This window comes from Rhea pennata, chromosome 13 (genome assembly GCF_028389875.1).
Source record: "Rhea pennata isolate bPtePen1 chromosome 13, bPtePen1.pri, whole genome shotgun sequence".
Taxonomy (NCBI): Eukaryota; Metazoa; Chordata; class Aves; order Rheiformes; family Rheidae; genus Rhea; species Rhea pennata.
Window position 1 is genome coordinate 22,921,436 of NC_084675.1, and position 24,223 is coordinate 22,945,658.

At 64.3% G+C, this 24,223-nt stretch overlaps 5 protein-coding genes across 7 annotated transcripts in view; 2 read left to right on the top strand and 3 right to left on the bottom strand.

The window, feature by feature from the left end:
- The first annotated feature begins 643 nt into the window (after window positions 1–643).
- Window positions 644–5,958, top strand: CDK10 (cyclin dependent kinase 10). Its single transcript, XM_062586831.1, has 13 exons — window positions 644–773; window positions 1,860–1,932; window positions 2,199–2,270; window positions 2,398–2,500; window positions 2,662–2,743; window positions 3,216–3,283; window positions 3,630–3,682; window positions 3,822–3,891; window positions 4,039–4,098; window positions 4,261–4,384; window positions 4,460–4,599; window positions 5,003–5,055; window positions 5,124–5,958. Exons 1-13 carry the CDS (start codon window positions 651–653, stop codon window positions 5,225–5,227), a joined length of 1,125 nt encoding a protein of 374 aa, XP_062442815.1. The 5' UTR covers window positions 644–650; the 3' UTR covers window positions 5,228–5,958.
- Window positions 5,959–6,756: 798 nt separating this feature from the next.
- On the bottom strand, window positions 6,757–8,969 carry SPATA2L (spermatogenesis associated 2 like). Of its 2 annotated transcripts, XM_062586827.1 has the most exons (3): window positions 8,891–8,969; window positions 8,057–8,363; window positions 6,757–7,886 (listed from the first exon to the last, which is right to left on the bottom strand). In XM_062586827.1, the coding sequence occupies exons 2-3, from the start codon at window positions 8,360–8,362 to the stop codon at window positions 6,855–6,857; spliced, it is 1,338 nt and encodes a 445-aa protein (XP_062442811.1). In that variant the 5' UTR covers window position 8,363; window positions 8,891–8,969; the 3' UTR covers window positions 6,757–6,854. The 2 variants fall into 2 exon arrangements, with proteins under 2 accessions (XP_062442811.1, XP_062442812.1); XM_062586828.1 differs by lacking the exon at window positions 8,891–8,969 and having other exon boundaries at window positions 8,057–8,411.
- A 72-nt stretch (window positions 8,970–9,041) lies between these two features.
- VPS9D1 (VPS9 domain containing 1) lies at window positions 9,042–15,194 on the bottom strand (the record flags this gene model as incomplete). Its single annotated transcript, XM_062586829.1, has 15 exons — window positions 9,042–9,184; window positions 9,270–9,374; window positions 9,651–9,729; window positions 9,814–10,001; window positions 10,081–10,210; window positions 10,909–11,378; window positions 11,467–11,552; window positions 12,360–12,447; window positions 12,831–12,883; window positions 13,309–13,371; window positions 13,661–13,772; window positions 13,911–14,073; window positions 14,151–14,243; window positions 14,593–14,668; window positions 15,096–15,194. Coding segments are annotated over 15 exons (1,881 nt in total), but the record flags the coding sequence as incomplete, so codon positions are not given.
- A 347-nt stretch (window positions 15,195–15,541) lies between these two features.
- On the top strand, window positions 15,542–23,996 carry ZNF276 (zinc finger protein 276). Of its 2 annotated transcripts, XM_062586824.1 has the most exons (11): window positions 15,542–15,731; window positions 16,776–17,085; window positions 17,351–17,403; window positions 17,953–18,450; window positions 19,420–19,498; window positions 20,815–20,895; window positions 21,331–21,441; window positions 21,515–21,590; window positions 22,007–22,124; window positions 22,275–22,374; window positions 23,211–23,996. In XM_062586824.1, the coding sequence occupies exons 1-11, from the start codon at window positions 15,542–15,544 to the stop codon at window positions 23,494–23,496; spliced, it is 1,902 nt and encodes a 633-aa protein (XP_062442808.1). In that variant the 3' UTR covers window positions 23,497–23,996. The 2 variants fall into 2 exon arrangements, with proteins under 2 accessions (XP_062442808.1, XP_062442809.1); XM_062586825.1 differs by lacking the exon at window positions 15,542–15,731 and having other exon boundaries at window positions 16,788–17,085; window positions 21,340–21,441.
- The window catches only part of FANCA (FA complementation group A), a 36,515-nt gene continuing 36,239 nt past the window's right edge, over window positions 23,948–24,223 (bottom strand). Inside the window, exon 43 of the mRNA XM_062586823.1 lies at window positions 23,948–24,216. Within this exon, the coding sequence (XP_062442807.1) occupies window positions 24,109–24,216 (108 nt within the window). The 3' untranslated portion in view covers window positions 23,948–24,108. The remainder of the gene's footprint in view (window positions 24,217–24,223) is intronic.

Genomic DNA, 24,223 nt, shown 5'->3' on the forward strand with positions numbered 1-24,223 from the left:
TTCCTTCAGGGGAAAAAGCGACGAAGAAAAAAACTCATGTTCCAAAAATTGTTATCACGGGGCCGCTGGAAGACTCAACCTCCTTTAATTCGCTGAACGACCTCCCGGAGTCCCAGACCATCAGAGATGTAGTGGACTACGGGCCGTACTACGTGCACAGGAAGCCCAGCACGGCGGAGCCTTACCGCTCCGAGCAGCAGACGGCCTGAGCGGCGCCGGGGCGCGCCGAGGCCGCAGCCCCGCGCCCCCGCCGCTCGCCGAATAGCAACCTTAGTCAGAGCGCAGCTCCTCTCGGCCTCGCTTTCCGCGGCGGCGGCGGCGCCGGGAGCGGCCCCGCTTCGCCCGGGCCGGCGCAGGCCCCGCGGCCCCTCTCGCCGCAGGCCGCGCCTTGCCTAGCAACGGTTGCCAAGGGGCCGCCATGGGAGGGGGAGGTGCGGCACTGCGCATGCGCGAGGCCGGGCTCTGGAGCGTGCAGCCGACTCGGCGCATGCGTGAGGGTGGGCTCGGCGCTGCGGGGAGGGGCGGTACCGCGCATGCGTACCAGGGAGGCCCGCCGTCGGCCAATGGCGAGGGCGCATGCGCTATGGGGGGGCGGGCCTCAGCAGGAAGTGACGTCCCGGCGCATGTGGGGGGGGGGGGGGCCGGGCGGCATGGCGGAGGGGATCGCTGCCGCCGACGCCGCCGCTGAGGGAGAGCCGGAGCCGGAGCCGGAGCCGCTGCGGCTGCGGCGCCTGCGGGGAGATGGCTTCTTCGAGGTGCCGGCCGGGGACCGGGTGAGCCGGCCTGCGGGGCGTCCCTGGGCTGCGGGGTGTCTGAGGAGGGGGGAGCGGTCGGAGGAGCGCCTGGGGGGTGGCGGCAGGCCTGCGATTTTGGGTGCCGCCGCACCCTGGGGGGAGGCCGAGGGTGGGTGAGGGAGTCTCAGGGGTTCTGGGTGGCCCTGGGCATTTCGGGGCTTCGAGGGGCTCCCTGGGCCTCGGGCTCTGAGAGGGTCTGGGGCGGAGGAGGCGGTGTCCTGGGGTGCAAGGAGAAGGGACGAGGCATGGGTGTTTGGGGGAAGTGAGGAGGAGGAGGGGGCGTCTCGGGTTATGGGAGGGTGTCTGGGGAAGGGAGATGCTCCCATGATGAGGCATGAAGATCTGTGGAGTTTTTTTTGGGGGGGGAGGGGGAGGACTAGCAGCCAGAAGAGGAGGGAGTCCTTGAGGGAGTCTTTGGGTCACTGGGTGTGAAAAGTGTCCTGGGTGTGATGGGTGTGCTGTCTGGAGGCTTGGGTTGTCCCCATCTAAGGGTGCTGGCTGCCCTCCCCCATAGCAGACTCGTGACCCAGAGTATCCTGCCTCAGTTGTAGCCCAGGGGAGAAGGTGGTGGGGCTGTCACAGAGCATGAGGTTCTCCCACTGCTGAGGTGGTCTGGGAGTGGGCAGGGTGCTGGGCTCCACAGGTGAGCAGAGACTGAACCCACTGGGCATGGGGCAGGCTGAGAGATGCATGCGCTGGGGACAAGGACGTAGCCCCATTGGTGGCAGGTGGGGACCAGTGGCAGGCTTGGCGTGCTGTCACGGAGCTGTGTATGGAAAGCTCAAAAGAACCTGCACTGTCACCAGCCTGGGCTAAGCTGAAGTGTCCATGACCTTCCTGAAACACAGTTTTGCTCCGTAAATACCAGAGCAGCACCACTTGGTACTGCAGTTGTTAATCGCCTGCCAGATGATAGCCCGGGCCATGGCTTAACGCATCAGTCTGCCAGCAAAGTTGAGTCTCAGCAGGAAGGTTCATGAGAAACCTCTGAGCATTGAGGGCTGTCCTGAAAATAGCTCTCACTCTGGGGCAAAGCAGGTCTGTGATGCAGCTCTTTGTTTCCAGCTGGGAAGATGCCGGAGCGTGAAAGAGTTCGAGAAGTTAAATCGGATCGGGGAGGGCACCTACGGCATAGTGTGTAAGTGCTGCGGCGCCTGCGCTCGCTGGGCCCTGTTGCAGACTCATGTACAGAGCCCTCGGCGTGTGTTGCTGGGCGGAAGGGCTGCACGCTGCAGCCTGTCTGCCAGCATCTTGGGGGAGGGAGCGCGTCAGGCTGGGGCTGAGGTTGTTGTCAGCATGGCCGAGGCTGAGAGGTGGCTTGTCAACGGGGGCGCTGCACCGGCTTGTGATAAAACCAGTGTTTGCTTTCTGGTGCTGAATGTGTGGCCTGCGGTGCTGTTCCAGACCGTGCCCGGGACACCGTGACAGATGAAACCGTGGCATTGAAGAAGGTGCGAATGGACAATGAGAAAGATGGTAATGAAGACGCAGAGAAGCCGCTGTTCTGCAGCACCAGCGCTGGGGCAGTGGTGGGGGACTCCTCATTGCAATGTTTGTGGTCCTGCTAGAGGCACTTGTGCAGCGAGGCTGTCGCTCTCTGCAGGAATGCCCATCAGCAGCCTGCGGGAGATCACCCTGCTGCTGCAGCTGCGGCACCCCAACATCGTGGAGCTGAAGGAGGTGGTTGTAGGGAACCACCTGGAGAGGTGAGAGTCCCCCCATCGTCCTCCCGTCGTCTCCTGCCCTCTCTGTCTGTCAGAAGTGGTAGCTATTCTCACTCTGAGCCTCCTCTCACAGGCTCAAGCCGGGACACTACTGAGGTGACAGGGCCAGTGGTAGCTTACCTGACTGTTTTTGTCTCCTGCAGTATTTTCCTGGTGATGGGCTACTGTGAACAAGACCTGGCCAGCCTCCTCGAGAACATGCAGACGCCTTTTTCAGAGACTCAGGTAAAGGTTGGGCAGCCGTGAGAGGGTGCTGTGACTGCAGCCAAAACGCAGTGGCCGCCAGCGGGGATTCCCCGGACCTTGTGATCACTTGAAATCTTGTGTTCTTGCTTGGGTGGGTTTTATCAGAGTTGGTCAAGTTGTAGTTGAAGTAGGAATTCCTGGGCCATGCAGGTTAGCTGGTTTTCACATAAGATTTTCAGGGGCTTTCCAGGCCAGGTTTTGGGTTGGAGCAACCTGTCAGAGAAGCAGAGTAGCAGGCTGGGGCATGGGAGTGCCTCCAGGCAGCCAGCGAGCTATTGCTTGGAGGACACGAGGGACTTGCAGGACAGAGAGACCCTGCAGACTGCAGAAGGACTGTGGGGACCATGTGACCATCCTGCCTTAGGGCACCAAAGTGGGTTTAACCTTCAGGGGTTGATCTGGCTGGTGCTGCTAACATGAGGGGCTTACTGCTCGTGTCCTCTGTCCCTAGGTGAAATGTATCATCTTGCAAGTCCTCAAGGGCCTGCAGTACCTTCATGAGAACTACATCATCCACAGGTAGGAGCAGAAAGATGGATGTGGTGGAAAAGAGACCACAGTGGGTGGCAGGGAGAATAAATGGGCTGGAAGGAGCCTGCTGAGCCTTCAAACTGCTGTGTGATTCTCCAGCTCCTACCCCTGTGTTGCTGGAGTAGTTCTGATCAGGGGAGTGGCACAAGTTGGTGCTTTTGACCCACAGTTTGGGAGACCAGGCAGAGCAGGGGTGTCAGCTGACGATAAGATTCACTTTTTTTTGTAGTGATCAGGGTGTTCTGTACCTCCCTGAGAGCGCTGCGGAGCTGCAGGCATGGGAGGAAGCAGTCTGAAAGAGATGGTGCTGACCAGGCACTTTGTTTCCTGGCAGGGATCTGAAAGTGTCCAACCTGCTCATGACTGATAAAGGCTGCGTGAAGATTGGTGAGTCTGTGGCAGCTGCCTGTCGCTTCTGCTAGCTCAGCGCCTGCTGTTGATGTGGCTGCAGCTCTCTTCCTGCTCACCGATGCAGACAACGTGGAGCTTGCCTCCCCCTGACCTTGACTCCGCTTCTCTGTTGCAGCGGATTTTGGGCTGGCACGTACTTATGGGATGCCACCGAAGCCAATGACCCCTAAAGTTGTCACGCTCTGGTGAGTAGCTGCTGGTTAGTGCAGGGGGCTGAACTGTGCTGGCTTAGGGTGACTTGGAACGAGTGCTCGTAGTGCTCCACGCTGTGGGACCTTCCCTCACTCAGGCTCCAGCACAGTCGCCTTGAACTGGTGCTTTCCCCTGCACAGGTACCGAGCACCTGAACTGCTGCTGGGGATGACCACCCAGACCACCAGCATTGACATGTGGTAAGGGGAGACCGTCAGGTGGTGACAAAGCACATGAGGCAGGCCGAGACTGGCAGAAGGGGGATCAGCAGGAGCCAGGACCACAAACCTGCACTTGCACTGGGCATTGATGAAGGGATTGGTCCTGCCCCCACTGAGTCCTGAGTGTCATCTGCTCCGCAGGGCCGTGGGCTGCATCCTTGCTGAGCTGCTGGCCCACAAGCCGCTGCTGCCAGGCACCTCGGAGATTCACCAAATCGACCTGATTGTGCAGCTGCTGGGAACACCCAATGAAAACATCTGGCCGGTGAGAGCTGTCCTGCGTTTGCTGCCTGCCCTGCCTGCCCTCCCCTGCCTCGGCCTCACCTGCTGTCTCCTTCAGGGTTTCTCCAAGCTGCCCCTGGTGAGCCAGTACACCCTGCGGAAGCAGCCCTACAACAACCTGAAGCACAAGTTCCCCTGGCTGTCAGAGGCCGGGCTACGTCTGCTCAACTTCCTCTTCATGTACGATCCCAAGAAGCGGTAAGAGCCATCCTCAGCTCTGCCTGGGCAGGAGCTGGGGCAGGCAGGGGAGGAAACCTGCCCTCACCTGCTCGTGGGTCACATGTGTCACGGGTGAGGAGCATGGGGACAGCCCTGGGGGGAAGTAACAGTGCTGACTCCTGCCCCCCTCCAAGCATGGTGGGGACTGTCCCCGAAGCTGGGGGCCAGTACTGGAGGTGGGAATGAGCCCGGTGCAGGGACTGGCAGAGATGAGCACGGGGCAGCGCTCAGCTGGCCAGTGAGGATTGTGGACATGGTGGTAGAGCCCAGCCCCCCTGTGAGGGCTTGCTGCAGCTCCCCCGAGCTGCCTGGGGCTGACGGGAGGTGGCAGGAGCATTAGGGCTGGGAGCAGCATCTGCCACAATGTTCCTCTCCTCCACAGGGCGACTGCAAAAGACTGCCTGGAGAGCTCCTACTTCAAGGAGAAACCGCTGCGTAAGTGCCTCCCCCACCAGCCGGGGCTGCGGTGCTCTGGGCCTGGCTGACTCTCCTCTGCCCTGCAGCCTGCGAGCCAGAGCTCATGCCGACCTTCCCCCACCATCGCAACAAGCGAGCGGCCACTACCAGTGCAGGGACGGAGAGCCAGGCGAAGCGCAGCAAGCCCTGAACCGCTGTCCCATGGGAGGGAGCGTCTGCGGCCCTGGGGAGCCGGCAGGAGCCAGCCCTGCCAGGAGGAGGTACAGCGACGCAGGAGCAGGGACGGCCCCGTGGCTGGGCTGGGTGCAGGCTGTCTGCCCCGCTCTGCCGCCCGCTGGGGGCTTGCACCTTGCTCCGCGGTGGAGTGGCACTAATGCTGCGGGCGCTGTCGCCTCCCGGGCCAGGCCTTGGCTGTGCTGCCCCAACCCTATCAGCCCCAGGAAGGGTCTCACTAGGGGAGCCTGTCCCAGCCGCCAACACTCCAAGGTCCTGTGTGGAGCTGCTTGTGATGGGAACATGCACCAGCCAGACAGCTCAGCTGAATCGCTGGTCCCGCGGTGGAGCGAAGAGTGCTGGACTGCAATGGGGCAGTGCTGCAACCTGCTTCCCTTTGCTTAGTGCCAGCTTCCTTGTGCTGCTCCAGATCTAAAGAGGCTGCAGCCCAGGGCGGCGCTGGGAGCTGCAGGTGGATTGCAGCCCTGAGCCTTCCTCCTCCCTGGGGCTGGCAGCAGCAGCGCTGCCTGCCCGGGGTGGGAGAAAGGAGAGAGGTGGCCCTAGGCCTCCCTCGGGTTCAGTGGTGAGGTGTGAGGGTGCTGGCTGAGGGCTGGCCGGGGGAGGCCTCGGCGTGCTCGCTGTCTGCAGCATGCCAGCTGCATGCATGGATTTGTCTTCATTAAAAGCATCTGCAAGCAGCAAAGGTGAGGAATGACCCGCTCGTCTCCTGGGGCTCAGCCTCCTCCCAGGGCGCAGCCACAGCGCTCGGGCAGGAAGGAAGCCGTGCCCTTACCTAACATCCTGCTGCGCAGCTGGGCTGGGAGGAGCCATGCCCTGCTGTACCCTCTCCTGTGTCGCCCACCCGCTCAGCCCTGCGCAGCAGGGACAGCCATGGGCACTGCCTCCTGGAAACAGCTTTTAGCTGAGCCCGGCCCCGCTGTCCTGGGAGGAGAGCGCTGCTCTGTCAGGGTAACAGGGCTGTGCCCTTGCCTGTCCTGCTGCCCTGTGGCACCAAGTGAGCGGTTTCTTCCTCCATGTAGCTAAGGGCGAGAGGGCTCCAGCTGCTGCTCAGCACAGACCTGGCCGTGGCCTAACATCCCTGATGAGGTGAGAGCAAAATCCTGCCAGGCTCGAGGCTGGGGTGGCCCAGCAACCCGTCCCAGCCGCCCCCTTGGGCTGTGCTGACGCCAACACAACTGGTTCCTCCCAGCTCCCTCCCCGCAGGGACCAGACTACCATGCCATGCGCAGCTGCGTTTTACTGAGATGCACTGAGCCGTTTACAGGGTGGGGAGAGACTGGTCCTGGCACACCGGAGCCTAGGACCCACTGCCTGAGGAGGGGGGAACAGGCTACCTGGTGCCGCCCAGCAGCAGGGCTGCAGAGCTCAGCGCAGGCCCTGCTGCCCTGACCCTTTGAAGGGAGCGCTGGGCTGAGACCATCAGTCTCCTCACCCTCAGGCCCAGCAGCAGCTGCCTGGAGGCCCGTGAGCCACCCAGATCCCCTTCCGGCTGCGCAGGAAACGCAGTGCGGCCAGCAGCAGTTCCCCTTCAAGCCGGGCTGGCAGGAGCTGGCCGCAGCCCTGTCCCGCAGCTTTGCTGCCAGCTAGGGCCGGGCGCCGGAGCCGTCGGCCAGCAGCATGTCCACTTCTGTCCTCTGCAGCCAGAGGCGCTGCTGCTTCTCGCCACGCAGCTCCTGGCCGTGGTGGTGGGTCCGGCAGGCCTGCACGGCCGCGCAGGCGCCGGCGTGGAGCTGCTGGCACGTGGTGCAGCAGTACGAGGGCAACGCGCCGCGGCGCAGGCACGAGTGCAGCTGGTAGCAGGGCAGCTCCGGTGCCTCCCCGCTGGCAGGCAGCGGGGCGGCGGGGGGCAAATCCCCAGGCCTGCCGCTCGCTGGGGGCTGCTGGGGCTCCCCTGGCACGGCCCTGCCGCCCGGGCCCTGCGTGGGGCGGTTTGCCGCCCAGCTCAGGATGGGGGCAAGGGGGGAGCAGCAGGAGCTCCCCGTAGTCGCGGCATCGCGGGAGCTGCTGGCCGTGCCAAGCTCCTGCTCCAGGAAGAGGAGAGAGGAGGTGTCTGGATTGGCGTTGCCCTCGGCAGGGAGGGGCTCCTGCCCCAGCTCGCTCTGTCCTGCGAGGTCCCAGCCCCTTTTGGGCACGTCCTGAGCACCCCGCGGCCCAGCCGGGTCCCTCCACAGCCTGGCACTCCGCTCCCGCAGGCCGGACCCGGGCAGCGGCAAGGGGGCCGCATCCTGCCGGCCTCGCGCGGGGCTGGTCTCGGCAGGGCCCGCCGGCGGCTCCCGGTACAGGTCCACGACGTCCCCGCAGCCGTCGCCGGCGTCGCGCTGCAGCGCCTCCACGCAGGCCTCCACGCCGCCGGCGAGCCGCCGCGCCTCGAGCAGGTCTTGGGCGCGCACGCGGCGCGGCTGCAGCCGCAGCACCATCTCCGCCAGGATCTCGCACTCCAGCCGGCAGGCGAAGAAGCCGCAGGCGGTGGCAACGAGCTCGGGCCCCGGGGGCGGCCGGGAGACAGCGAGGTGGTGGTCGTCCCTCCTCACGTAGCCCAGCCGGCCGAAGCTCCGCACGAGCTCGGCCTCGGGGAGCGCCGCTTGCAGCCGGTGCACGTACGCCCCCGAGAAGGTCTGCAAGGAGAGCGGGGGGCAGCTCCAGCGCCCGCGTCGCGCCTCCCGGCTCCCCGCACCCGGGGGGCCCCCTCCTAACGCCCCGCGGGCCGCTCGGCCAGCTCCAACCCCGCCGCTGGGCCGGGCTGGCCCCGACCCCCCGCGTGGCAGGGCGCCGCCGGGCTCCCCACCTTGATGGTGCCGAACTCCTTGCGCCAGGGGAAGAGGTAGAGGTTGAGGGCCGCCAGCTCCAGCACCTCGAAGGCAGCGGCCAGGCTCCGGAGCGCCTGCCCCGCGTCGCGGCGGCCGCGCAGGCCGCTGGCCAGCAGAGCCCCGGCGTCGTCCTGCAGGGCCGGGAGCAGCGCCGGGTCGTCCCGCAGGCGCTGCCGGAGCGTCTCCCCGAAGGAGGCGTCGGAGGGGGCCCCGGCGCGGCCCCCCCGGAGCTCCCGCTCCAGGCAGCGCCGGTACTCCTGCCGCAGCGCCGCGCCGGAACACATCCTGCGGGCGGCGGCGGCCTCAGCGCGGCCGGGCGGCCTCTCTCCCGGCGCGGCGCGGCCCCGCCCGGCCCGGCCCGGCCTCCCCGCCGCAGCCCGGCTGGGCCCCGCCGCTCCCCGGACCGCCCGCGGCGGCGCGGCGCGGCGCGGCGCGGCTCGGGGGACCCCGCGGGGGGGCGTGGCCTGGGCACTGCCCCGCGGGGGGGCGTGGCCTAGGAGCCCCCTCCCCAGCGGGGGGCGTGGCCTAGGGACCCCCGCCTCACCTGCCGCCGCGGCTCCCCGCGCCGCCGCTGCCGCCGCCGCCGCCGCGGGGCCCCTTCCGCTTCCCCCGCGCCCCGCCCCCTCCGCGCGATGACGTGTGCGGGGAGCCCCCCTGCCGCCACGCCCCCTCCCCGCGAGGGGCGGGGCCAGCGCCGGCCCGCCCCCGCCGGCAGCGCCCCCCTGCGGGCGCGCCCCGCCGCCCCGCCGCCCCGGGCCCCGCGCCCGCCCGCCCGCCCGCAGCACGCTGCAGCGCACGCCGCCGCCAGGCACCTTTATTCGCCGCCGCGGCGGGAGCCCCGGGCGTTGGGCGCCGGGGCCCCTCCAGCGCACCGCCGCCGAAGGCCGCCCGCCGGCCCCGGCAGCGTCCCGCGCCCCCGGCACGTCCAGTCTCTGCGCGCCCCGGCCGGCGGCCCCGGGGCCGCGCTGCCCCGCGGGGCCCCTCGGCACCGCGCGCAGCCCCGGCTCGGCGTCCCCGGGCCGGCGGCTCCTCAGCGCAGCGACTCCACGTAGGACAGGGCGCTCTGCAGCGAGGTCAGGCAGTACCCCTCCTCGCCGATGAGGTACCTGCGGCACAGGGGCGCCCCGGCGTCACCGCCGGCCCGGCTCCCGGCTCCCGGCCGGCGCCCGCGGGGCCCCCCGCCGCACCTACCCCTCGTGGATGAACTCCTCCAGGGCCGCGCACTCGGACACCAGCTGGGGCAGCCCGCTCCGCAGCACCACGTAGGACAGGATGGGCAGCAGGTCGTCCGCGCCGCTGCCGGCAACGGCAACCGTGAGCCCCCGCGGCGCCCTGTGAGCCTCGGGGCTCGGCTCAGCGAAGAGCAAAGCCCCTTCCCGCAGCCCCCGCGGCGCCTGCTCCTCCCAGCACGGCTCCGATTGCCAGCGCGGCCGGAGCCAGCCCGGCACGGACCCTGCCGCCGCGGGGGCTCGGCCCCGGCTTTGCCCCCGCCGAGGTGCAGCAAGAGCCGCCGGCTCCGCTGCGGGCGGCCGTGGGGGCCGGGTGCCCCCGCAGCAGCCCGGCCGTACTCACATGGCGGCGGCGGGGGGCCGGGCGTCGCGGGCGCCGCAGTACTCCTCCGCGCACTCGCAGATGACGCGCAGGGCTCGCACTGCGGGCACGGCACCGCCGTGAGCGTCGGCTCCGGCGCCCCGCGCCTGCCTCGCGATTCCCCCCCCACCCCGCCGCCACGCACCGATGCACTCCAGCTTCCGCTGGGGGCACGTCTCCAGCGGGATGAGGCGCAGGTCCTCCACGGCGGAGCCGTACGCCCCCGGCGCCGGGGGGAAGAGCCGGGGGGCCAGGCCCAGCTCGGCGGGGCCAGCGTCGCGGTGCCGCTCCATGCTCCTGGCCAGGGCCGCTTCGCGGGGCCGGTGCACGCTCCTGGGGGCGGGCGAGGCGGGAGGCTGGGGGCGGGCGCCGCGGCGGGCGCCGCTGCTGCCGGCCGAGCCGCGCGCGTTACCTGTACAGCGCCAGCAGCGGAGCCCACAGCGGGGGGAAGAAGGCCTCCTCGATGCAGGCCAGGCACTGCTCCTTGCAGGGCGCCGCGCCGAGCCCCTCGAACGCCAGCTGGGTCAGCGACAGCAGCCTGTCTGGGGAGGGCCGCGGGACGCCGCGCGCTCAGCTGGCGCTGCACGCGGGCCGCACCTCCGCCGCCCGCCCTGCGGCCCGGCCCTGCAGCCCGGTCCCACCTCCCCGCCCCACGGCCCTGCCCCACGGCCCTGCCGCCCTGCCCCACCACCCCGCATCTCTGCCCTGTGTCCCTGTCCCAGGGCCCTGCCCCAGCCACCCCACGCCCCTGCCCCGCATCCCTGCCCCACCCACCCCACACCCCTGCCCCATGGTCTTGCCCCAGCCACCCCGCGTCCCTGCCCCGCATCCCTGCCCCAGCCACCCCACATCCCTGCCCTGTGTCCCTGTTCCATGGCCCTGTCCCACGGCCCTGCCCCAGCCACCCCACACCCCTGCCCTGTGTCCCTACCTTGTGGACCTGCTCCAGCCGCCCCACGTCCCTGCCCCATGTCTCTGCCCCAGGCGCCCTGGGCCCCTGCTCCTCACCCCCGTGTTTTGGCACAGCCTGCGGCAGCCCTGCTCCTGGGCGCTCTGGCTCTGCCCTGGGCTCCCTCTCTGCCCGCACCCCCGGATGACGGAGGCACCATGTCCAGGGCCACAGCCCACCCCTGCCTCCTCCCGGCCGAGACAGGGCAGCGGCCATGGGGTGCGCCTGGATCCCCCCTCCTCCTGCCCGGGCGCCCCGGCCCCCCGCGCCGCTGCCCCAGCCGCCCCTCACCGATGGCGTTGTGGATGTCCCGCACGATGCCCTTCAGCTGCTCCTGCAGCGACGGGGGGCCGGCCGGGGGCTCCCCCGCGGGCCATCCCTCGGGCGACGCCAGGAACCGCTCCAGGTCCTCAAAGGAGCTCTCCCGGGGGGGCGAGGGGGCGGCTGGCCCCGCCGGCCCCGGCGAGCCGCCCTCGAGCCTGCGGCCGTCGGCGAGGGGCGAGCTGGACAGGCTGTGCCGCAGGCCGGCGGGGCCGTGCTCCGGCACCGAGAACATGCAGTGCAGGCTGCGGGAGGCTCGGAGCCGCCGGCCCCCCGGCTCCGGGGGCGGCAGGGCCCCGGCGTCCAGCGAGAGGAAGGAGAGGCCGGTGGGGGAGGCAGGGGCGGCGTCGGCGGCGCCCTGGCTGACGGCTGGGTACAGCCGGCCGTACACCGCGCACTGCAGCTTCCGCAGGAGCTGGGCGATGGGGTGCTCGGGGGAGCTGCGAGCAGAGGGAAGGGGCTGGCAGGCACCGAGAGGCATCTGCCGGCAGCTGCGGCCCCCGGCCTCCCGCCCGGCCTGGGCGCTACCTGAGGAGGCAGGAGAAGAGCCCCGCCACCACGGAGGGATCCGCCGGGCTCCGCTTCAGCTTGGCCTTCCACTGCCGCGGCCAGTCCTGGGGAGACCGTCCCCGAGCGGGTGAGACGTGGCCAAGGCAGGGGGGTGGCAAAGTGTCCTGCCCCCCAGAGCTGGAGACGGCAGGGATCCTGCCCCCAAGACAAGGCATCCTGCTCCCTGGAGCTGGGGACCAAAGGGATCCCGCCCCCAGGACAAGGCATCTTGCCACCCCGGAGCCTAGGGACGGCAGGGATCCCGCCCCCAGGACAAGGGATCCTGCCCCCCGGAGCCCAGGGACGGCAGGGATCCTGCCCCCAGGACAAGGCATCCTGCCCCCTGAGCCCAGGGATGGCAGGGATCCTGCCCCCAGGACAAGGCATCCTGCCCCCTGAGCCCAGGGACGGCAGGGATCCTGCCCCCAGGACAAGGCATCCTGCCCCCCCCTCCTCCCCCCAGAGCCCAGGGACGGCAGGGATCCTGCCCCCAGGACAAGGGATCCTGCTCCCCAGAGCTCAGGGACAGCAGGGATCCTGCCCCCAGGACAAGGCATCCTGCTCCCCAGAGCTCAGGGACAGCAGGGATCCTGCCCCCAGGACAAGGCATCCTGCCCCCTGAGCCCAGGGACGGCAGGGATCCCAAGGCATCCTGCCCCCCAGAGCCCAGGGACGGCAGGGATCCTGCCCCCAGGACAAGGGATCCTGCTCCCCAGAGCTCAGGGACAGCAGGGATCCTGCCCCCAGGACAAGGCATCCTGCCCCCCAGAGCCCAGGGACGGCAGGGATCCCGCCCCCAGGACAAGGCATCCTGCTCCCGGGACCAGCATCCCAGTCGCCAGCGGCGGCCTCCCGGGCTGGCGCGCACTCACGTGGTCCTGCTCGTACTCGAGGACGGCGGCGTAGAGGGCCCTCTGCTCCTGCTCCTCGGGGGTGAGGGCCGCACCGCCGGAGAACCTCCTGCCGGCGGAGCGGCGGCCGTGGGCAGAGCGGCCCGGCCGGGAGCCGCAGCCCCACGCGCCCCCCCCCGGCACTGAGCTCTGCTCGCCCCCACGCTGTCCCCACAGCCAGTCCCCCACGTGGCACCGGGCACCGTGGCCGGAGCAGTGGCCACGGGGGCACAGGGAGGGGACCAGCGGGAGGGAGGACACACCCAGGCGTGCTGAGCCCTTGGGGCTCGCCATGGGGCAGGTGGCACAGGGGTGGGGGGCAGGACAGCCCTGGGGGCAGCACCCCATCGGCAGCCTGGCTCAGCCCGGACCCTCCCTTGGGCCACCAACCCCCCGCACAGGGGACAGGGACTGGGCCGGGGGGTCCTGCTGCGCTGCCCCAGCTCCGCTGACCTGTTGGCAGCCTCCTGCAGCCGCAGCCTCCGCTCCTCCATCTTCCGCTGCAGCTGGGTCACGGCAGAGTCAAGGCTCCGGAGCCGCGGCTGGGGGCCGGCCCGCTGGCCCACCGCCCCGCACGGCCGCCCCGGCGTCTCCTCCTGCGGCCCGGGGGTCCCCGACAATCTGCCACCGCGGCAAGCACAGCTGTGGCCCCGCAGCACCCCCATGCCAGCTCAGAGGCAGCAGGAAAAGAGCCACGCAGGCACAGCCACCGCCTCCCAGCAGGCACGAGCCAGGGTCTGCCCTTCTCCCTCCCAGTCAGCCCGAAACAGGACGGGGCTGGGATCCCAAAAGGGTGTTTCGGATCAGCGCAGCCCAGGTACAAGGCACAGGCGCCTGCAGCAGCACATGGGGCTCTGAACCTCGGGCTACACTGGGCCCTGGCGGCATCGATGCTCCCTCCCCGCCTGCGCCCTTCTAACGCGAAGGATACGGTCTCCTCCCGGGCCTTGGCGATCACCAGGTTCTCCATCATCTGTCGCTGGAGGGAAAGCGTCTGTGGAGCACAGAGCATGTCGGTGCCGCCTGCCGAAAGCCCACGTCCGCCCACGGCACAGCGGGAACGTGCAGACAGGCCCGGAGCACGAGGGGCTCCCCGGCACCTCGCGGGACCCTCCCGCCCCAGCCCGGGGCCTCCGGGGTTCCTGGGGCCCTGCAACACCCAATGCGGCTCTGGCCGAGCCCCTGGGGAGCTCAGCCCCTGCCCAGCTCCATCCGCAGCCCCCGCAGAGCGCCAGCCCGCAGCGCTGCCCGGCAGGGCTCCCCCCTCGCCGCCCCCCACTTGCCAGGGAGGTCTTCTGCAGGGCCTGGCGGGGGTTCAGCCGCGCCACCCGCGCCTCGTAGGCGGCCTTCAGCTTCTGGTTCTGCAGAGACGCCTCCTCCAGCGGCGTCAGCTCCCTGCCAGCAGCGAGCCCTGAGCACCCACCGGGTGGGACGCAGAGAGCGTCCCGGGGCGCCGAGCTCCCCGCCGAGGAGCCGACGCCGTCCCTCCACGGCCGGGCCTCGGCCCCCTGTGCTGCCACCCTGCCCACGTACTTCCTGGCGCTCTGAGCTTCGGCGATCTGCAGCTTCTGGAAGATCTCCGGCGGCAGGAAAGGAGAGAGCTTGCCCCCCTCGTCCGAGAAGACCCTGCGGTGCCGGGAGATGGGTGCGGGGCCCGCGCTCCTCTCCTGGACGGCCGGTTTGGCCTCAGCTCTCCCTGGGGAGGGCAGGAGAGGTGAGCGCGCGCGGGCCCCGCTCGCGGCGCTGCGCCAGCCCGGGGACAGCATCGCTCACCGAGCGCGGCTGCGATGGACTTGACTCTCTCCAGGCACTGCTCCGCCAGCTTCAGCATCTTCAGGGTGTCCGGCGCGACGCCCTCGCTGCCGTCTGCGCAGAGGACGCCGTGTGGGTCCCCGGGCCCCCCCGAGCGGCTCAGCCCCGCGGCCGGCAGCATCGCTCTCACGGCCCGGTGGGGGGGACACCTCCGCTTGCCTGCCCGGGGGCGAGGGCGTCCCGGCCGCCCCACGGCACCGTACCTCCCGCCACGGCACCGCTGCAGCGGGAAACGTCTTTCCTGCAAGCAGCTGCCTGAACGCAGAGCGGCGCCGGGGCGCGCGGGGGCGGACGGACGCGGCGGGCGAAGGGAGGGCAGAGCCCAGGCGGGCCCCTCCGCGGGCGGCGGGCGGGGGGCGCCGGGCTCCGGGCAGGGCAGCGCGCGTCGCGAGGCCGCCCGCACCTTTCCCGGCCGCCGCGTCCTCCTGCAGGGCCTGGGCGATGAAGCTGATGCTCCTCAGATACTCGGCGTAGGCCTCCTGCCGGGACGGGGGGAAACTGAGCCAGCCCCCATCGCCCTGCCCCGGGGGGCACCGGGACCCCCTGCAGCCTGGCCTTACTGCTGCCCCATTTTTGGGGGGCAGTCCCCCCCCGGGCTTGGGGGCACAAGGGGGCTGGGGGGGCTGTGCTGGGGCCAGTAGCATAGGGAGGCACAAGGGGGGCCCAGGTTGAGCATAGGAACGTGGGGGGGGGGGAAGGGTGAAAAGGAGGCATTGGGAGAGTCCGGGGGGGGCCCAGGGCACGGGGGGGCGGGAGGGTCCAGGGGGTCGGGGGACCCCCAGGGCACGGGGGGGCGGGAGGGTCCAGGGGGTCGGGGGCCCCCAGGGCACCGGGGGGTCCCGGGCAGGCCCGGCGGGTCCCGGAGGTGCCGGGCCCGGGCAGGGCTCGGTGCCCCGCGGCGCTCACCCGCAGGCGGCCGCCGCTGTCCAGCTCCAGGGCGCCGTTCGCCAGCTTCATGGCGGCCTGCAAGGCGCGGCCCGGCCCGGCCCCGCCGCCGCCGCCCGCCGCCGCCGCCGCCGCGGCCATGGCGGCCGCCGCCCGGAACGCTGCGCGCGGGCCGCGGCGCCGGGGGGGACGGGCGGGGCGGGCACCGCGGCGGCCGCCCGGAGCGCTGAGGCCGCCGGACCGCGCCGCCGCCGCGCCACGTGCCGCCGCGCGCCCCGCCCCGCCCCCCCCGCGCGCGCCCGCGCCCGCCTCAACCGGAACCGGAACCGGAACCGGCGGCAGCAGCGCGGCGGGGACCGCCGCCCCCCGCCGGCTCGCGGCTCCTCCGGGCGGCAGGCGGCGCTGCGGCGGCGGCGGGGCGCGCCGAGGCGGGGCGGGCCGGGCCCGCGGCGGCGGCGGCGGCGGCGATGAAGCGGGATCGGCGCGGCCGCTTCCTGGCGGCCGCGGGCGGCCCCGGCGCGGCGGCGGCCGAGCCCCGGCGGCGCCCCGGCGCGGCGGGCCGCGGCTCCCCGGCGCGGCCCGAGCCGCCCGCGGGCTGGGACCCGGCGGCGGCCGCCTGGGCTCGGCCCGCCGCGCTCGGCGGCGCCGCGGAGGCAGGTGAGGCGCGGCGGGGCCCGGCGGGGCGGTCGCGGGGGCGGTCGCGGGGGGCGGTTGCCCCGCGGCAGGCGGCGGCCGGGCCCGCGCAAGCCGCTCGCCCGCCGCGGCGCTGGTGCTGCCCGGCCGCGGGGCCCGGGTTTGCCCGCTGCCGCGGGGCAGCTCCGCTCCCGGGGCCGCTGAGCCCTCGCGGAGCCTCGAGGCGGGTGGCGGCGTCAGACGGGGGGGGGGCCAGGAGGAGCCTTCGCGCCGGGGAGCCCCGAGCGCAGGCAGCCCGCCCCTCGTCCGTGTCCTTAGGGCGCGGGGCCGCGCAGCGGGAGGGCGGCGGGCTGGGTCGCCGGCGGGAGGGGCGTCGCGGCCGGGCAGCCCGCGGCGGAGGAGGGCCGGCGCCTTGCGCCCTGCTGCCCGCGGGCCGCCCGCGCCTCCCCCCGCAGCTCTCCCCTGCCCTCCACAAGCGGGTCTGCAGCTCGATACCCGCTCCCGGGCGGCCAGCACGGGCTCGGAGAGGGACCGTTAGGGCGCTGAGAAATTGCACTTACTGGAAGAGGCTGTGGCAGCCCGGGTGGTTCGGACTCGCAGAGCAGAGGCCGGGGGACGTGTCCGCTGTCTATAAATACGCTGGAGATAAACGCAGGGACGGGGGGGGGAGAGAAGAACTGCTTAAGCTGAAGGACGGTGTTGGCAAAAGCCCAAAGCGTGCGAGTGCGCCCTGAGAACATCGCAGCAGGGAACGGGGAGGAGGTTCCTCCTGCAGGGCAGTCGAGGCTGGGGCGGCCTCCTCGGGGTGCGGGCCAGAAACCTGGCTGCCGCTTGGGTGCAGCCCGGGCAATTGATGACCTGCCGCCTCTGACCAGCAGGCGACTGGCCTCAGCCGCAGGGAAGGTCCCTTCCTGCCCCGCTTTTCTGCGCGCCCCAAGCCGGTGCTGTTGAGGCAGCCCGCTGGCTTGGATCAAAGGAAGGGAGACGTCTTCCAGCGTGCTGGTGCCTCGGGGCCGCAGCGCTCCTGCGGCAGGCACTGAGCGACGGTGTTCAAACCTTCTCTCGCAGGAATTGGCAGAGCCCTGAGCACTGGATATTGTCGCCTCTGCCACGGGAAATTTTCCTCCCGGAGCCTGCGCAATGCTTTCGGGAAGGTTCCCGTGATGGGAGAGAACTCGGAGAAGCAGCGCCGCGTGGATCAGGTGTTCTTCACGGACTTCCAGCGGCTGGTCGGGGTCGCAGTACGGCAGGACCCCGCGCTCCCCCAGTTTGTCTGCAAGAAATGCCATGCCCAGTTCTACAAATGCCGCAGCGTCCTCAGGACGTTTATTCAGAGGGTGAACGCATCTCCCACGGGCCACATAAAGTCAAAAGGAAAGTACGTTGCATTTCTTTGTTCCTGGTTATTTTTTGGAGCAGTAAATTGCCATGTGCTTGTATATACGTTAACTTCCCTGCGGAATTTCCAGGCGCCAAATTCCTGGGACAAGATGTATTTTTAGTAGCTGAAAAGTTAATGGGTGAACGTGGCTTCCAACTAGCCAAACGCTTGTCATGTTTAGTGTTGTCACCGTGCTGTCTCCAGCGAGACATGTCCCCTCTGAAAGCCCTGAAATGCTGCCTGTGCTGTTCTGGTTTTGCAGGAGCGGTGCTGCCCAGGCCCAGCCTGGTGCGGAAGGAGGTGCCTCCTGTCTGGGTGAGTAGCTGCTTGCAGAGCTCTTTTCCATTTCTTTCCGCAATACCATCTGCGAAGGGTTTGTTTCTGTGGATGTTCAGAAACTGCCAGCTGGCCGGGCGATTTCTGCGTCCGTCGGCACAGCCGTGCCCGTGTGCGCACCTGGTTCGGGTGGCGACGCCGCCGTATCCTCTCTGCTGCGGGAGGTCTCCCTCCCCCCCCTGCTCTGCGGGGGCATGACTGCACCAGACAGGGAGAGAGCCCGTGCCAGCCACTCTCAAACGCTGTGGGGCAACCAAAAATACACTTTCAGCTGTAAAATTAGACAGCGACAGTCTGATTACTTCAAGCATGCTCGCTCCAGGCCATGGAAAACCCTGCCCTGGCTGCAGCGTTTTTAGCAGGTCTCTCACCTGCCTTGCGACGTGCTCCTTGGTTAGGAAGTCCAGGGCAGCCCCTGGGCGGCCTTGGGGACGGACCTGATCCGTAGCCCTGTCCCTCCGCGTGGCACGGTGTGCGGTTTGCCAGCTGAAATACCGACTTAGCGTGCTGCTTCTTCCCTCCAAACAGTCGACCTGATCACGTCCAGCCCTCAGTGCCTGCACAGCTTGGTGACGTGGACGCACACGCACGCAGGGAGCTGCCAGTCGGTGCCGAGCCTGCAGAGCGTGCTGTCCTCGGAGTACTGCGGGATCATCCGCGCCGTGTGGGGCTGCGGGGATGGCCACGACTACATCATGGATACGGATTCTGACTGTAGCACAGTGCTTGTTGACAATGCCTTGTCCGTCAAACGGGAGTGGAACAAGAGCGCAGCGCAGCGCTTGACTGACAACGGGGCAGAGGCAGACAATGCCGAGGCTGTTCCTGCTCCCAAACCCCAGCATGCTCCAGTAAGGACAACTCCTTGCCAGCAGCCAGCAAACAAAGGGACCACATCAGTGCCACTGAGTTTAGAGAATGAGCCGCCGCAGAACAGGGATTCATCTCGCTTACAACTGGACAGTACAGCCTCCTTACAGGAAAAAGCCCTGCCGCAGCCGGTGTCGCCGCTGAGCAGTGCTACAGGTAAGGGATTTGCCTTCCGATCTCCTCCCTTTGCCTCCCCTAGGGGAAGGGCAAAGACCTGGAGAGCTGGCGTAGGGGATGACGTTTGGGGGCTGGGATTGCCACTCCTCTGGGAGGATACAGACCCCAGCTAGCAAGGGCAGGTTGCTCAGAAAATCACCGCTGTCTCGGATGGGAAAGGGGAACGGAGCTCTGGCTGACCGCGGTGTCAGACTGAGGCTTGTCCAAGCAAATTGCTTCATGCAAAAAGAGCAAATCGCTTTGCCTCTGTTCCTTATTCTCCCTTCTGTTAATGAGGGCAAGAGTTGGCCGTTCCTTAGCAGGCCTGTGGAGATTCATGATGGGAAGCGCTGTTTGAGACAAGGGTTGCTGCTCTGCATGGCTGAGCCCCTGCTGCTCTGCTCCTGACATGCAGCAGTGAAGCAAGGCACAGTGCTGGCTGGTTCTCCAGTGCCATGCTTGCCGTGGCATTTCTGATAAATTTCTGATAAATCCAAAACCAGGCTAGCCTTGCTTTTGGGATGAATTGATACTGGTTTAGGGCCGTAATTTCTCTTCTCTTCTGAAAGTGATGTTTTGGGATTAACAATGATTTTGAATTACAGACATTGGAATCTGTTTAGCTCTCTGATAGTGATATGAGATTGCTGCTGCTGGGAAGAGAAAAAGCAATTGTGATAACATTTAGGAATGAGTCTTTCAGCTGCAGAGTAGGTGTCATTGGGGAAAACCAAGAGATGCTCATTGGAGCTCCCAGTCTGTCCCTGGGGTGCCGAGAGGATGGTCTCAGAGCATGCCAGGCACGCAGAGCATGGTTAAAGTAATCATTAACTTGTCCTGCTGCACATCTTTCTTCTGGGGTATAAACCAACACGAGCAAACTCAGGGTTGTTCCCTGCCTTCTCAGCAGCTGTCTCTGCACTGGCTTCACTGCTTTTCATTGTAACTGTGTTCTCCTTCGTTTCCTAGGACAGTTGAGTGGGAAGCAGGTTGTCTCTTCAACGTCGGATGAGCGGGTAAAAGACGAGTTCAGTGACCTTTCTGAGGGGTGAGAGAAGAGTGGGTTTAAAATAGCCTTAATGTCTTCTTTGCGAGTATGAAATGACAAGCCTTGGAGAGCTCTTTCTCCACAAGTGACCTGGTCCTTGGAGGCCCCTTGGATCCGGCATCTGATGTGCAGAGCGGTTTCTTTGCAGCAGCTGTGATACAGCTCTCATAGCTGATGCACTGAACTCCCCTCCCTGGCTGCCTCTGCTGCAGTGGGATGTTTGCGTGTCAGCGTGTGTGTGTGCGTGTGTGCACGCGCTTTCTGTTGGGTTTCAGTTGGTTGCTTTCCAGCAAACCTGGTCACGTTTCTTTCAAGGACCCTCTGGTCTGGAAAAGCAACTGCCGCAATGGCAGCGGGGCATCACATGGCTCTGCGCAGTGCCGGAGAGCTGCTGCTCCGGTCCCTCACCAGGGCTGGCAGCTGGCCAGCTCCTCTTGCTTCGGAACTAACTCCCATTTACAGCTGCTCCAAACCGGGACTCCGCAAGAGCGGTCACTACGGTTAGGCAGGCCTGAGCTCTCAGGGAAATCATCCAGTTTACTCACAGGGAAAACGTATAGATGGGAAGTCCGAACGGTATTTGGATGCTGGCGGCGTAGCACTTTTTCTGATTGTGAAAATTAGGTATAATTGTAGAAGATCAGACTAAAACCTCCAAACATAGGTAGTTAAAGTGAGACTTTTAAATAAATGATAGTGTAATCATTCTGAGTCTAAGCTACTAAAGGGCCAAGTGCAGACTTATTTCAGGATATCACCTAAATATGTCAGCTGTCACATTAAGAATGCCACAACAATCTACTGCCCATTTCCTGATTTCAGAATTAATTACGTCCTGTATAGTTCAGGATTAAAAAAAAAAAAAGGTGGCCACTACATATGAGGAAATGCTGAATGACTTGCAGTTTAATTAACCTATGCCAGACAGTTATATTACATTTTTTTTTGCTCTACAAAATTATTTTTCCTAGTATAGAAAGTGATTGCAACATCCCTCAACAATAAATAGATCTTTTCAGTAATGGCCGTTTTTTTTCCTCCTTACAGTTTTTCAATTATTCTTACATAGATTAGTCCTAAAAGGAAATAATTTTGCAATTTGCTGTATTATCCCAAAGCAAACAAAGCCCCAGTGAATATGGGGGAGGAGAACGTGTGAAGCCTCAGTTGCCATGCTGTTTTGTGGGGGAGATGAACACACTGGAAACGAAGAACAAGTATTGCTGCGGCTGCAGATAACTAGTCTTTTGGATTATTGGTGCTGAAGTGTCAGCCAAGTACTGTGTCAGTAAAACTGCATCTTCTTTCTCTCTAAGGGACTTCTTAAGCGAGGATGAAAACGAGAAGAGAAACGTGCAATCTTCAGATGACTCCTTTGAGCCTTACCCTGAAAAGAAGTAAGGGGCTTTCCTTCTCTAGAAACACAGCGTGGTTAACGGAGGATGAGCAGAGGGGCTGGTGTCCAGGTCCTCTTGACGGGGCAGGAGGATGGACCTGGGCAAACAACCATGTTTCCTTTATGGACTCAGTTCACCACACATCCCTCCTTTTCTGCCCTGGGGATAAGAGTGATTCCTCAGTGCCTGTGTTCCCTGAGCTCTCCTCCAGCTAAAGTGAGGCCACGTTCCTCCTTCCCAGGCTATGCACCAAATATTGCAGCTCAGCTTGCGTGTACTTGGGTACGCGTGCTCTTCCTTTGGCTGAGCTATGTCAAATCGGGCATCCAGCTAAGCCATCAGATCAGGTATAATATTCAGGGATGATTAAGTGGGAGGATATAAATTAACATGAAGTATTAAACTGTTGTTCGTTTTCCTTATCCCTTCTCTGAGGGTTTCTAGTAAGAAAAGTGACAGTAAAGAAGCAAAGAAGGCAGAAGAGCCCAAAATAAGGAAGAAGCCAGGGCCTAAGCCAGGCTGGAAAAAAAAAATCAAGTGTGAAAGGTAATAAGCCACCCACAGCTGGGCAGCAGCCTTGCCCTGCTGTGCTGGCTGACGGCAGTCCTCTGCTTTGCAGGGAGGAGCTGCCTACCATTTACAAGTGTCCTTACCAGGGATGCACAGCTGTGTATAGAGGGGCAGATGGCATGAAGGTAGGTTAAGAGTTTGCTCCTGATCTTGAACTGTAGCTTTGAGTATTGTAGAGCAGTCTTCATACGAGACAGATTTCCTTCACCCGGCCAGCTCTGCGGGAGGCCGTGGCCTTGTTCTGTGCTCCAAAAAGCAAAAGGAGCTGTGGAGGGTGAGCATGCTGTTGCTGTTCTGGAAGTCTGCCGCTGGCTCAGCAGTAGCTCTTGGAAACAAGCACCATTGTGTCCTGTAAAGTCCCTGCTGTCAGGGATAGTTTTGGATGCAAGTCCCAGGTTTTTCACAGTGAAAGCGCTGATGTGAAAATCTGCCAAGAGGGGTATTTCATTAACTAGGAGAGCCAAGTTTGTCATCGGGGAAAAATCCAGCGTTCATCTCTACTAGATGGTCAGCTGATAGAAGGTCTGACCTTTCTTTTCAGAAACATATAAAAGAACATCATGAAGAAGTTCGGGAGAGGCCCTGTCCTCATCCTGGCTGCAACAAGGTGTTCATGATTGACCGGTACCTACAGCGCCACGTGAAGCTCATTCATACAGGTGTGTCATGGCAGGTCCTGATCACACTCTGATTCAGAGGCAGAGGGAGGAATTCAAACCCCATTGGTAATGATGGGCACTTGCTTGTGTTTTGTGTATTAAGATGCAGCAGAACTGATGATTCTTTCCCTGTTCCCATTTCCATTGCAGAGGTACGTAATTATATCTGTGATGAATGCGGGCAGACCTTTAAGCAACGCAAACACCTCTCGGTCCATCAGATGCGGCACTCGGGAGCAAAGCCCCTCCAGTAAGTGCACACTGACCATCCACTTACCATAAGAAAATGGAAAGAAGTAGTCAAGTTCTACAGAGCTCTTAATGTCACCGTCCTTAGCACAGAGCAGTTCCATGACGTACATAAACTCTCGGTCAGTGGCTGACAGTACCGTGGCAGCATCATGGCCATATGCAGACTGCGTGGTGCGTTACAGTAGGTGCTACTTAGAAAAGACTTCTCTGAAGTTGCTTTAGGAGGTGTTGATTGTTTGCAGCCCCTGAGTATCCTGGATCACCTCAGCATTCCTGCTTGGAGAATGAGGCTTGTGTGGCTAATTAGCTTCTGAAAACAAGTATTGAAGGGCAAGATTGTCTAATGTTGAAGAAATTGACATTTCAGGTAAAGTTAAGCCTGTAGTTCCTGGAAAGTAGAGATGTTTTCTGCAGCCTCTGCCAATTGCAGGATTTCCTTTTCTTTGTAGGAATGTGTTTTACCACCCTGGTACTGTATACACTCAGTCAAGATTTTCAAGGCTTAAATGTTCATCTGCTTCCACAATGTCTGCTTCAGCTCCAGAGCTTCCCTTTCCTGAAGCAGCCTTATGTCTTTGTCTATTCTTGTTGCACTTCTGATTTCAGCAGACAGCAAACAAATGCTCAGCTATCAGAGCTGAGCTGCAGCCTGAGAACAAGCATGCTGCTTAACCTAAGTAGTTTTAGGAGATGCTACAAGCAGCTGTGGTGTTCTTGTACAACTTCCCTCCCATTCAGCGCAGCCAAGCCTGGGGTTATTTACTGTGACAAAGGGATGTTTTGACTAATGCTGCAGCTCTGGACTTGGTGCTAAGACTGTGCTTTGTCTTGCAGGTGTGAAATTTGCGGTTTCCAGTGCAGACAGCGAGCATCACTGAAGTACCACATGACCAAACACAAAGCTGAGACAGAGCTGGAGTTTGCCTGTGACCAGTGTGGGAAGCGCTTTGAGAAGGCTCATAACCTGAATGTCCACATGTCCATGGTGCACCCTCTGACCCAGACTCAGGACAAAAACAAGCCACTGGAGCCAGAGCCTATTCTCCTCTTAAATACTTCAGGGACTGCAGAAAGCCAGGCTGTAAAGCCAGAAGTGACTGCACAGCAGGAGCCCACCTGAGGGGGGCTGGGAAGCTTTCCCAGTCCAGCCTTGTAGAAACCGTACAGCAGAGTGGAGATTTTTAATCTACATTTTAGTCTCCCAAAGAACTCAGTGGAATTAGCTTCAGCTTGCTCAGAAAAAGCTTGTTATCATGCTGTGATTCTCCATGCTCACGTCTGATTCAGCAGTGTTGTACTAAGAGTCTGTCTAATCTAAGGGGAATGGATGTTTGGCAGCACCCCTTTGTTGTCCCCTTCCCCTGACCACACACAGTTGTAGAAACAAAGTTGGCCCACAACTGTTACCTACCTGCACAAGCTGCTGCCTGTGTATAAATGCCCTCAGGTGGCAGCAAGGGTACATAGGACAGTGGAGCAAGCAGACATTCTGTTCTGAAAAAAATTATGATTCCCAAAGCAAGTCTAAAATGACATTTGTAACCTACTTTTTATTGTAACAAGAGCTTCATGGTTATGCTTGTAATAAATTATTTACAAAGTAATTTGAATGAAACAGCACTAGTGAGAAAGGCAGTAGCTTGTCTGTCTGTCCATCCTTACTGATGTCCATACTGTCAGTATCTTCTGCTTAGTTTTCTTTCTCCGCTGCAGTGGTGGTAGCCACAGTCACTCAGAACAACACCAACTCTTCATCCAGATCCATTGCTGTGGCAGGCCTTGAGAAGTGCAGAAGGGTGGCTTTCATCTCTGGGTCAAGTTTTTCACAGGTGTCCAGTAACTGGGGA

What these genes read in the sequence shown, in the direction of transcription:
- CDK10 (XM_062586831.1), top strand. Translation starts at nt 651, where the DNA reads ATGGCGGAGGGGATCGCTGCCGCCGACGCCGCCGCTGAGGGAGAGCCG. An exon ending in AGGTGCCGGCCGGGGACCGG is followed by an intron (nt 774 to 1,859) that starts GTGAGCCGGCCT and finishes CTTTGTTTCCAG; the next exon opens with CTGGGAAGATGCCGGAGCGT. An exon ending in GAGAACTACATCATCCACAG is followed by an intron (nt 3,284 to 3,629) that starts GTAGGAGCAGAA and finishes GTTTCCTGGCAG; the next exon opens with GGATCTGAAAGTGTCCAACC.
- SPATA2L (XM_062586827.1), bottom strand. Translation starts at nt 8,362, where the DNA reads ATGTGTTCCGGCGCGGCGCTGCGGCAGGAGTACCGGCGCTGCCTGGAG. An exon ending in AGGAGTTCGGCACCATCAAG is followed by an intron (nt 7,887 to 8,056) that starts GTGGGGAGCCCG and finishes CTCTCCTTGCAG; the next exon opens with ACCTTCTCGGGGGCGTACGT.
- ZNF276 (XM_062586824.1), top strand. Translation starts at nt 15,542, where the DNA reads ATGAAGCGGGATCGGCGCGGCCGCTTCCTGGCGGCCGCGGGCGGCCCC. An exon ending in CACATAAAGTCAAAAGGAAA is followed by an intron (nt 17,086 to 17,350) that starts GTACGTTGCATT and finishes CTGGTTTTGCAG; the next exon opens with GAGCGGTGCTGCCCAGGCCC. An exon ending in AGGAGGTGCCTCCTGTCTGG is followed by an intron (nt 17,404 to 17,952) that starts GTGAGTAGCTGC and finishes CCCTCCAAACAG; the next exon opens with TCGACCTGATCACGTCCAGC.